Source organism: Cynoglossus semilaevis, chromosome 8 (assembly GCF_000523025.1).
Source record: "Cynoglossus semilaevis isolate Cse_v1.0 chromosome 8, Cse_v1.0, whole genome shotgun sequence".
In the NCBI taxonomy this organism is placed as follows: domain Eukaryota; kingdom Metazoa; phylum Chordata; class Actinopteri; order Pleuronectiformes; family Cynoglossidae; genus Cynoglossus; species Cynoglossus semilaevis.
In genome coordinates this window covers 8455610-8467369 of record NC_024314.1, presented here as the reverse complement: position 1 = coordinate 8467369, position 11760 = coordinate 8455610, and the positions used below count along the sequence as shown (strand labels likewise).

General features: G+C 38.5%; 1 protein-coding gene across 3 annotated transcripts; it reads right to left on the bottom strand.

The window, feature by feature from the left end:
* Positions 1-102: 102 nt before the first annotated feature.
* Positions 103-6715, bottom strand: csnk1db (casein kinase 1, delta b). 3 transcript variants are annotated; one of them, XM_017034413.2, is made up of 10 exons: positions 6222-6715; positions 5258-5368; positions 4721-4869; positions 4353-4581; positions 4093-4263; positions 3841-3989; positions 3533-3701; positions 3038-3177; positions 2680-2748; positions 103-1523 (listed from the first exon to the last, which is right to left on the bottom strand). In XM_017034413.2, exons 1-9 carry the CDS (start codon positions 6295-6297, stop codon positions 2695-2697), a joined length of 1248 nt encoding a protein of 415 aa, XP_016889902.1. In that variant the 5' UTR covers positions 6298-6715; the 3' UTR covers positions 103-1523; positions 2680-2694. The 3 variants fall into 3 exon arrangements, with proteins under 3 accessions (XP_016889902.1, XP_024913116.1, XP_024913115.1); XM_025057348.1 differs by having other exon boundaries at positions 2680-2753; positions 6222-6297; XM_025057347.1 differs by lacking the exon at positions 2680-2748 and having other exon boundaries at positions 6222-6297.
* Between the last annotated feature and the right edge of the window lie 5045 nt (positions 6716-11760).

Sequence of the window (11760 nt, the reverse complement as noted above, 5' to 3'; positions counted from 1 at the left end):
GTCCAGGCAGCCTTTATCCTAACTTGCAATTTGAACACATTTAACACATCACACTGGTTTTCATAATTGACTAATGTCATTAAAAGTCATGACATTTCAAGGTACAAGTTATTATTTTATTTACAAGGAAAGTACACAAATATAAATGGGTATTTCATTCCAGCTGATTTGGTTTCTTATGTACTGTATTGCAGTGTGAATGGTGAGAATGGAGGCCGATTCCAAATCACTATCAGCAGAATTTGCAGCAGCAAGAAGGAATTATAACTGGCCAGTATGATCTGACAGACATGGCATTATTGTTAGTCATGGCCAGTGTACGTACGTTCAGGTACATATAAACAGTCCCAGGAAAAACACTACTTCTGAAGCGTGCAAAATTAAGACAAGCTGTGCTCTGCAAATTTTAGTAACTTTTCATGATTAAGTGATTTACGCATAACATAAATTGAACTTACATGAAATATTTGTCTATTGCCATTGGAAATGTTGCAGCAACATTGCTGGTTGTAGAATGTGTGAACATTTAAGTCTGAGAGCAGTCGCTGAGTTCCTTTCCATCCTCACTGAAAACATGACAAATCATTTACATCAATATAACTAAGTACGTACTTCACAGCTTTCAAGTTAACACCAACTAGAATGAACTGAAATTGTTTGGGTATACAGTGAATGGACAAAATTCTTTTGATACCCCAAACATAGTATGTAAACTACCCTATTGACCAGAGCTTGGAAAAACAAAGTCAGGGTCTGAACAGGGTCTTAAAAGACAAAACCTCTTTTACTCAATGAAGACACGGCTCCCTGCATCCCAAATACCAAAGCATATTTTGGTATATTTACAGGTTCAGCTAATACTCGAGCCTTCTCACCTGAGACTGATGGCCTACCTCTTTAACATGCAAAGAAGTAGCTTCTTAGTTGCTGAAATCAGTCCAAAGTGAAAGTTAATCAAAGAAGACCGTTCATCGAAGAACATACAGAACATGGACACAGATGAAAAGCATCACGGATCACAAAATACCCAGAAATATACAGAAAAATGACGATTTAGCATCAGGTTTATTAAACCTTACTGCCATGGAAAAAGTTGATTATCTGGTATGAACTCGCAATAACTGGCTGTGGAATCTGTGTAAAGTAGAAAAAAAAAATCAAGAGTTTTTTCCATTATATGTGATCAGTCAGTGTATAAGAAAACATGGCTGAATTACTGTGGTTTTCTGGACAACCCAAAGCCCCTTAGGAGTTTGGTCATAGTACCTGGGGCTAGTGTGGAAGGCTGTGCAAAACTGTTGTGTCTAAGTGTAGAGAACTGTTGTAGGTTCTGACGCAGGTTGTTTGTGACCAAACAGAAACTGATTTTCAATGGTTGCTTTAGGAGTAGAAACCTTTCTGGCACTAGCATTTGTGAACTTCTTCCAATGACCCAGATGTTGGTCCGCCAGGTTAGGGTCGGGGGCACGTGCTCATCTTGGAGCTAAAAGATGGAGACCAGCAGGCATTGCAACAGATGCCATCTGAGGGAAAGATGGGACAAGACAAGAGCAGAAGTGTTAAAGACACAAACAGGATTACTGTTGAACTGCATGAACAACAGATAATCACTACTCAATGCATTTGTCAAATCTACACACAGTTATCTTTATTATCAGAAATAGTTAAACCCTCAAGATTGTTCTTAATTTTAATACACAAAAAACACTTCACTAAACAATGTAAAGTAAAAATACAACAGTACCATTCTAAAGTGTTAAGCACAACAAATCTTTAATTACAAAAAATAAAACATACTAACCTGTCAACAACAATGCAAGTGATGGCCCAACCTAAAATTTGTTACACCCTCCAATCAGGTTGTTAACAGTAAGAACCAGACCATACAGAACCAGTAGGGATGCACAGATCTGTACATCCCATTTTTTTTATCTGAATCTAAATGATTCCAGATTTTAGATCATGTCTGGCTTCAGTCCAGAGATGGAAGTCTTAATTGAGGTTTTCCACAGCTCCCTTTCCATAAAGAAGTTGTATCATGCGATGATGTAGGTTTTGAGACCAGACAGGGAGGCAGGAATCAGTGGGTGAGCATTTGGGTTCATTAAGCATGATTGAGATAAGCATAGGCAAGGAAAGGTACATTTCTGTGGTCACTGTGGCCTGCCATCTGATGGATGTGGCCTGTGACAACAAACCAACACCGCAAGCAACAAGTGAATGGCACAAAGCTGATTAAAGGGGCAGAAGCTACATTCTCAGGCTCTGATGCACTGCAATGCTTTACCACCCCCAGTTCTCAAGAGTACTGAGCCCTGCTGCACAAAGTGGTCAATATCTAATTAATTTGTGGAGAAAAGCAGCTATAAAATGTGAGGCCAAGTAGTACACCATCCAATGGTTGTAATGGCTTTGTGTAATACACAATCTCTGTTTCTGCCTTGTTGATGACAGACAAGTCGACTGTAATGTTTCCTGATTTCGAGTCACAACTTGGTTTCTGATGAAACTCAATTCGATTGGTTTTTGATTTTTTCAAATGCTGGGTAACCCGTGTTCCGACTAGCTTGCAAGTTGAACATGTAGCACCATGACATACGATACAACTCTGATGCAGTCTCGGGGAGAACTGGGGTTAACAAAACAAGGCATTCCAGGTGCTTCAGTGACAGAACTCACCCAGTGTTGCTGCCGTCACACAAGGACATGGCGAGCGTCTACTTGGTGGCGTGATGTTCGTAGGGAATGCTATTCTGAGGTTTAGGGAAGGGAGAGAGAAGGCCCAATATGTCAAGTCAGAACCCACATGTTGCAGCAAGCAAACACCTGGAGCTACATGACTGCATACCAGAGCTTTAGCACCCCTCCTACCACAGCTACTGGGTTTATTTCTATTTTAAAGGATGTTGTTCTTCCCACACTAAAACTGGGTCCTTCGAATCTTTATGAAATTTTACCTAATTTTTATTAAAAAGACCAAAAATATATAAATATCTTCAATTTACAGACAAGAAACCTCTAAAAAGGTGTCTTGTACCTGTGAGGTGGACATGCGGGAAGTGTCCTGTCGTCCTGTTAAATCTGAGGATGATACGTTGACAGGAGCGCCACGGTGCAGTCTCATGCTGACCTTGCGCTCACGCTCCATACCAGACACTTGTCGAGGAGATGTGTTTGCTGCATATCAGAAAGCAACAATGAAGACATTAGCATCATATATTTGAAAATTGATATGAAGCAATGTGCCTCATATCACTTTCATTTTTTTAAAAAGAAAATGTAATATTTCGAGAATGTCAAAAAACCCTTCACAACAAACATAGCAGTTACAATTAACCAATTTGTTTAACCCAAATAGTTCAACAAATTACAACAAATTGGCTTTGAAACCCCAAACAAACAGACCATGTTTACATGAACACCATTACAAAATTACATGAAGAAAATATGAAACAACATGACAACATATGACAAAAGTACATTGGAGCACATAATGTTTGAAAAGCAGTAAATAAGGACAGTGTCAACAAACCTGTGTGAGATGTGGGTGTGAGTGGGGAAGGTTGGGTTCCTTCTTGAGTGGCTCTTGGTCTTCCTGACACAGCAGGTACTCCTCTGGTCCCTGGATTTCTGCCATGCCTCAGCCTGTCTTCTCTGTCTCTACGTTCTCTTTCTGCTTCCTCTGCTGCGCGGTTAGCTCCCTGTGACAGCAAATGAAAAACAAAATGAACAAACAAAAAAAAACCCTAGTACAAGCTACAATACTGTGTGAAGTGTAAATATTTATTTAGCTATAATTGCTAATGAATAAACATTTTTTATACTTAGACTTATACTTACAAACTTAAGCATGTTCCAGTCAAACACATAATCATACGAGAAGCCTTGTCTGTGAAACAAGTTCCTGAAGAGCTGCCGTAGATACGAATAGTCTGGCTTGTCGTCAAATCGCAGGGATCGGCAAAAATTCAGGTAAGTTGCAAACTCAGCTGTGACCCAAAAAAAACCCCAAACTTGTCAAGATCAACAGTTCTTCCTTTTTTTTTTACCAAAACAATGGATTATGAAAGCTCCAGACAGTTAAGCACTTACAGGGATATCCCTTGCAGAGAACCTCAATAGGGGTGGACATTTTCTTCTCACTAATTCTTTCATACTTCTGTCTCTTGGTAGCAGCCTTAAGGCCTTGCCAAGGCAGTGAACCCAGATTAAAGTACATGAGAACGTAGCCCAAGGACTCCAGGTCATCACGCCTTGACTGTTCTGTATATGGAGATAAAGATGACATTATTATACATATACCTCTGCACAGTTTTGTGAAGTTACCTCCTAGTCTAAAAAGATTGTCATACCAATTCCGAGATGTGTATTGATTGAGGCATAACGTGCAGTGCCAGTCAAGTTCTTGTTTTCTCGATAGGGGATATGCTGATGTGTACGTGCATCACGGTACTTCTTTGCTAGTCCAAAGTCAATAATGTAGACCAGGTTGCCCTTTTTGCCAAGTCCCATCAAGAAGTTATCAGGCTTCACGTCCCTGTGTATGAAGTTCTTGGAGTGAATGTATTCAATACGACTGATCTGTGGAAAAGACAAAACCATCCCACCCATAAAAATTTTACTTTTCACAAATTTTCTATACCAATCCATATGTTACCACCTACATCCAGGTGTAGAATAATTGATAACTGACAATGATATAATGAATAAGCCTTCTTACCATCTGATCAGCCAACAGAAGAACGGTCTTCAGGCTGAACTTGCGAGAGCAGAAGTTAAAAAGATCCTCCAAGCTGGGTCCCAACAACTCCATAACCATAACATTGTAGTCCCCTTCTGCTCCACACCACTTTATTGTTGGAATTCCCACTGTAGAAACGTAAAAGTGAAACCGTTATTGTTTTAAAACATATTTATGTTTGTTACAAAAACCTGTGCCATTTTATCCACAGAAATGTCATGTTTTTTACTGCTTATTACTCAGGCAGCACAGACTATTATTAATTTACACATATGGGTGTGGGATTGTAAAACTCACAGGTGAAAACGTCTTGACGCATTCCGTCACAGACAAATTTTGAAAGAAAACTATGTATGCCAATTGGACTTTGATTAAAATATTTATCACATTTTATTAAAGAAGCATTTTTGGAGAGCAGACATAATAAGAGACAATTAAAGGTTTGTGTAACTAACAAAGTGGTAAAAAGAGTGTACAGGGAAACTGAGAAACATATTGTCATAAATAATAGTTTACCTCCTCCTTGCATCATCTTGTAGATCTTGCTCTCGATATGCAGTTGGGGATGCTTGGTCTTCACACATTCTAGTTTGATGGCAACCTCCTCCCCCACTGAAATGTCTGTGCCTGGATAAGAAGAAAAATCAGAAGCAAGTCTGTTGTGAACAAAAATGTAATGTTCTTGTATAAGGACCCACAGAAAGATGAGGCCTAACTGGCAACTGTGTGTCAACTAATAGTTTGGATGATTTTATTACTCCTTAATATCGGTAAGCTCATCACAAACTTGTTTCCTTGCACCCTAAGCATGAGCGCTCGTTGATGAGTACATACTGTTCAAGTGCTCGCTTGTAAGACAATAGCTTACTCAAACACAGTATCACTGTAGAAGCACACGTCAGTTTGGAGTGTAAATAAAGACAACAGAAACCTAAGTGTTTAAGGTTGAGATAGCAACTACTGCAACAACGAAGAGCTGAAGTCAGCAGCCTGCTATGTTGTAAACATGAGAAGATCAAGTAAAACAATGAACGGCGATTAGTTATAATCTCATCTCTAAAATGAGACACGTGAATATTAATACTGTTTTAGGCTGGGAAGTTACATAAATTAGCATATGTACAGGATTTCTACAACAAATTGAGTGGAAATATTGCGTTTACTCTAATTTCCCATGAACGATGGGAAAACTGAATACTTAAAAGCTTAAACAAAAGTTAAACGTAAATATCAGAACCTACCACTTAACGAGTATTTATATTATAACAAAACATATGGAGTTTCGTTCCTTGATAATTACGCTGCTTTATTTATTTTTTTATTAAACTGACATCTCCGTTAGCAGAACAGAGGTAAAGTCAGTTAGCTTAGCCGTGACGTAAATTGATATTAATGGAAAGTCATGCGATTTTTTCCTCTTTATCTATACGGATGTCTGAAATACTTTAACATAAGACAATAAATGAATAATTCAACTCACCTAGGTATATGTCTCCGAAAGAGCCACTTCCGATCTTTCTACCAAGTCTGTATCTGTTCCCAACTCTAAGCTCCATTTTGACAATGACCTTACGTTTCGACTCGTAACTTAAGTTTTTTTAAATAGGACTCGAGTTTTTCCTTTTAAATTGACGTTCCGCCGGTGGCTTTTTGGCGTTGTCACAACAAATATTCCGCCTTCTTTCACCAGTTTACAACCCTCTTGAATTCACAGATCCCTTCCCCCTCCAGATTCCCTGGTCCTTCTTTAACAATCCGACTTTCACCATTCCTTTTTTATCTTCCCGAAGTCCGCCGAACTAAAATATCAACATGGTCCAGATGATTACAGTGTGCCGTTCATGTTCTCATTGTTAGATATGCCATTTGCGCGTCAGAATACAAGGATGGAGGCAGATTTGACAGACAAATTTCAATACGGTCAGATGCTATACTTCCCCGAAGGATAGAGTATCCCCAATTTACATCACTTCCGCCTGCATGCAAAATTGAAAAACCGATAAGTAGGAAAATAATCATGTAAAACAAATAATACAGCACAATTTTTTACATTTGTATAACCTTTCTAAAACAGGAGTTTATAATCAATAAAAGACTGCTACAAATGTTTACACTAATATGAAATATCAGTCGTATTTTTTGTTACAATTTTACAATTTTTGTTATAATTATATGGTTTTTGATTTATGGTCACTCTTAATTTTAAAGTAATATTTTTGCTGATTGACCATTAAATATAAATCAAATGAACCCTTTAAAATAGTAGGTTTAAAACAAACTGCTACTGTTAAAAGCATCAATTCCGAATTTTATTAATCAGTTGTATGGCCTGCTATTAAAAAGAACAGTTTAGACTGAATCTGGGAGAGATAAAAACAATTACAACAAATGCAGCATAGTTACCTCAGTGTTTACTGTAATAACGGTAACAATGTTATTGCTTTATGCTAAAATTAACGGCAGTGAGTCGAAGCAAAGCCCCATTCAATATTTCAGAATGTCAGAGTTACACACCCCCTGTGTACCGAAAATTGAGCATTTGCTTAAATTAGTAATGTCTTCTAAACCAAAGAAGTTTGGCCGATTGTTCAAAGATCGACTGAAAATGCCGGAAGTCTATTGACTAAGCACCTTCCTATTGGTATCCTGTAAGCCAATCAGCAAAGGGATCAGACATCTCACGTGTCGCACAGTGTTGTTTGATAACAGACCATCACGTGTAAAGTAATGCGTTCAGGACAGGAAAGGAAAGGAAACGAAAGGAAAGAAAAGGAAAGGAAAGTGAACCCCTTGTCATTGTGACACAGCACACCACTGCACACAACAAAATGTGACCTCTGCTTTTAATCCATAACCAAAGTGAACAGGGGGCAGCTTAAGCGCCCGGGGAGCAGTGTGTGGGAACAGTGCCATTCCGAGAGCACCTGATGAACCTGATGCCTTACAGACCCAAGTCCGCTTCCTTAACCACCACGCTCCAGGAATTAAGTAAATAAGTAGTCCGTGTGTCTGTAACCATTACAATTTATTATATTGCACCAGGGACAATCAGTATCACTTTAAAATTTGTGTTAAAAACCCGCTCTTTATAAATTATCTGATAAATAATAATAAAAAAAAAGACTCTACACACTAACTGTACACATTTCACGGTTTTCACAAATAAATATTTTAGTCAATAATTTAAGCAAAATAATATTACAATAAAAAAAACCTATTGTTTTTGACTGAAAACAAAACAGGAACGTACATGCCTTAGATTGAAGAATTTGATGCTGGTAATATAGATGTTCGAATAAATTGTGACATCTAGCGGATATTTAATAGTATTGCAATCACATCGGAGACCAATTGAGGCTTTCCAGTTGAAGGTGGTCAGGTTGTAAAATCATATATATGGGATTAAAAAAGACATTCTTATTCCAAAGTGTTCTTGATTACACTTGCATTTTATATGTTTACTACCGTACTGAAGCCCATTTATCTCCCTTTTTCATAAACTATTCTTCACTGATATTTCCTTCTCATTTGCGTAAACAACATTATTAAAGTAGAGAAAACGACTCTTGGTCTTATAAATAAAATTAACAATAATTTTGGTGATTTTTTTTTACAAATTATATTCAACTGAAATCATCTTTCTACAATAGGAAAATTTGTACATCATCATGTATATCATCATGCGATCATCATGAAACATTGCCTGCAGATGCTGCTAAATCCAAAGTAAATTATTGAACGTAAATCCAAAAACCATGGGAAATCATATGTTATCAACATGAAAAATATCGCCTGGTGTGGAATAAAACTGTTTTTATTATGTATTTATAAATTATATTACAAATGCACAGTAATGACTCTCTTTCTTTTCAATGAATTATCTTTGGCATGATCACGTGAATCGATTCTAACGCAGAGAAGACACGATAGTGTTATTATAAAACTCTTTAGGCTGTAGAAACCTCTTATCACATTAGGCCACACGAGGGCAGACTTGACTGTGTTTTGGTCCAAGTGACTGCAATCAGCACCGTCTTACATTAGTCGACCCTCTAAGTAGCAGCAACATTCAAACATTAAAACAGACCTGTGAAATGAAAACGACGTTTTTTTAATATACAAAGTTGAAACAATTAATTTGACAAAAGGGTGTTTATTTGTGTGGTGTCATGAACACGAATGGGATCTAAAAGTTGAACCGTGATGGTACAGTAACACAGACAGAGGATGGGGATGGTAGTTTACTGCACTGCAGCAGTGACTGGACCATGGGAGCTGCTTAAAATGTTTATTTTTGTGAGCTTACAAACAATACACCACAAAAAATATTAAGGGGGGAGTAAAAATGTTTCAACCACTTACACAGCTATTATCACACACTCTACTACAACCCAGCAGCCTCTGCAGCATTAAATCAGTGACACCTTTTGCTTTTAATTTGGACAAGAAAATAAAGAAAACAAATAAACGAATATAAAAAAAATCCAATATTCTTGTCTGGTTTTGTGTATCGTGCTGCAAAAGCAAAGCCGTAGCCCCAGGGGCTCATGGGTACTCGTGGAGTAGAACTCATGAGCACATGGCTGGTTACATGGTTCTGTATGTGAGAGCAATATGAGCAATATCAATTTTTAATTCAGTAAGCACTTTGAATGGCCTGATACAGACATGGCAGTGCTGCCTATTTATTAGCATATGTCGATGGGAGGCCGCCGTTAAATAATCACCCTCGGAGGTTTCAGCCGGTGAGGCATTGATGTTTCATACCACATGCTGTATCTGTATATACAGTATGTAAACATAGATTTATCCCAGGTGTAATTTTCATCATGGTTTGTTAGCTATTAAAGATTGAACACCCGTTCTCCTCTTGGACACGCTAGTTTCTAACCGAGCCTGAATTACATGTCGTCTGTAACAGATCTGGCAGCAACATCTGTGATTTGACTCTATAATGCTCAACTGGGCTTTATCTCTCAGGCGGTGAAATAATATGCAGCCTATTATCTCACTTATATTTATTAAATAAATCACAGTAACTGCCGTCAGTGTGAAGTGCATACTGTTACTGACATATTATTGAGCTGTATGTACAAGTGCTCCCATTGTTCTGGAGGCCATTTGAGGTTCTCAGGTAAAGAGTGCTGTGCACTCATGTCACTGTAATAAATCCAGGCTGGGTGGTGTGAACAAAATCATATTAATATTGCAATAAATAATCCTCCAGGCTTTGCGAAAAGGTCGACGTGAATCTGAGTTTCTGGTTCAGGGTGGCTGAAACGACCGGGTGGAGAAACTTCTCCTGGGAGAAACACCAGACTGTTACAAAGTTCTCCAAATTTCTAAGGTTCCGACGTAAACAGCCACATAAATTGATTGGTAACATTACAGAAATCTGCTTGAAAAATAAACCTTTATTCTCCTGGTGCTATAAATTTATAAAAATTGGAAATTGTGTTTAAACCGATGAAATTAAAAAAAAAATACACAGAGGCAATACAGGAGTGGAATAACAAACAGGGAGGAGACGGGAAAAAAGAGAGGAGACGGGTATTACGCAAAATGAGAGATGACAGTGTGAATAAAGTGAGGTGGATATAATAATTTAGACTGTACTTTTCTATAGGGCTGCTACGTGCTCACAGAAATGGAGTTTGTCTCCACCTGACAGGTTGGGGTTTGAATCCAGCCGCTTAACCCTGAGTCTAAAAGGATGTTGAGGTCGCCTCAGAAAGAGAGTCTGACACAAAGACTTTTGCCAAATCACGTAGCAGCTGATAAGAGATTCTCCATCCTCCCAATCCTCACTTATTCACCTCAGGTCCTGTGTGTGTTTGCAAAGCAGTTTGTAAACTTGGCAGCTTTTCTTTCAGCCCTGCAAGGAATCAAACACGACACACCCTGAGATCTGAGGCAGAGTCGAGCACGGAGTCGCTGCCCTCCCCACAGGAGCAGATAAAAAGCAAAGAGCGCTCTCTCCCACTTTCTCCCTTTGTGTCTCCTGACCATGATACCACCCCCTCCACTCCCTCTGCTCAGACCAATCGATGATGGGACAGTGGTGGCTGTGTCAGCACTCCTCTCAGCAGCCACAGCACATCAGTGCTCCTCCATCAGCCTCCTTTGTGTCTGCGTGTGTGTGTTTCTATTTTTCATCCCTCCTTTTATTTAATCATGTGGCCTTACCGAGATCCAGATCTCAGAAAATGTTCATAAAACTGTCAAGGAAACTCATCACCACGGTCCGACAGCTGACAGCAACAGACGGAGACATATATTATAGTAAGCAATCGCAAAGTGTTGGGAAAAATTTGATTGGTATCAATGCATGGAAGAGGAAGGCACAGTGTGCTGTTGCATTAATACAGTGAGAAGAAGAGCTACGTTTGTCTTGTGTTAAAGGATTTGGGGTAATGAAGCAATGATGTAAGATTTGATTTGTGCTTTGAGGGTCATGTGACCTGTGCAGGTTTCCAACAGTCACCTCTCAGTGTCAGTCAGGTCCATTCATGCTCCAGCCACGTGGTCCTGCAAAACAAATGATGACTTTCAGACCACACATTCATAGAACTAAAGTACACATTTAATCAGGAAATTCATGTGTATGTGTGTGTTACACACCTGTGTTCAAATGTCCAAAATGTTCTGTCTGAACAACTCAAAAATGTAAGGCTGGATTTATCCATTGTTCAATATATCCATATGGATAAACTCCCCTATTATTGCATGTGTAATTTTATATCTCTACACCAATAAATATGGCGATAGAATAGATTATCTGGGAAATTAATTTAGAAAATGAGAAAACGTGAGAAGCCTTTGGATGGAATATCCAGCTGGGAATGTCTGTTTTTGATTTAACCAAGGAATTAAATGCTAGATTAATTAGACACATCATTACACTGATGCCAAAAAAATTGAACAGAATTCATTCTCATCATAAAACTAGTCAAAGTGCAGCATTGTTAGAAAATGTAAATGAAACCTCCAGGAGACGGGAGCCTGCAGAGTCGGGGGGA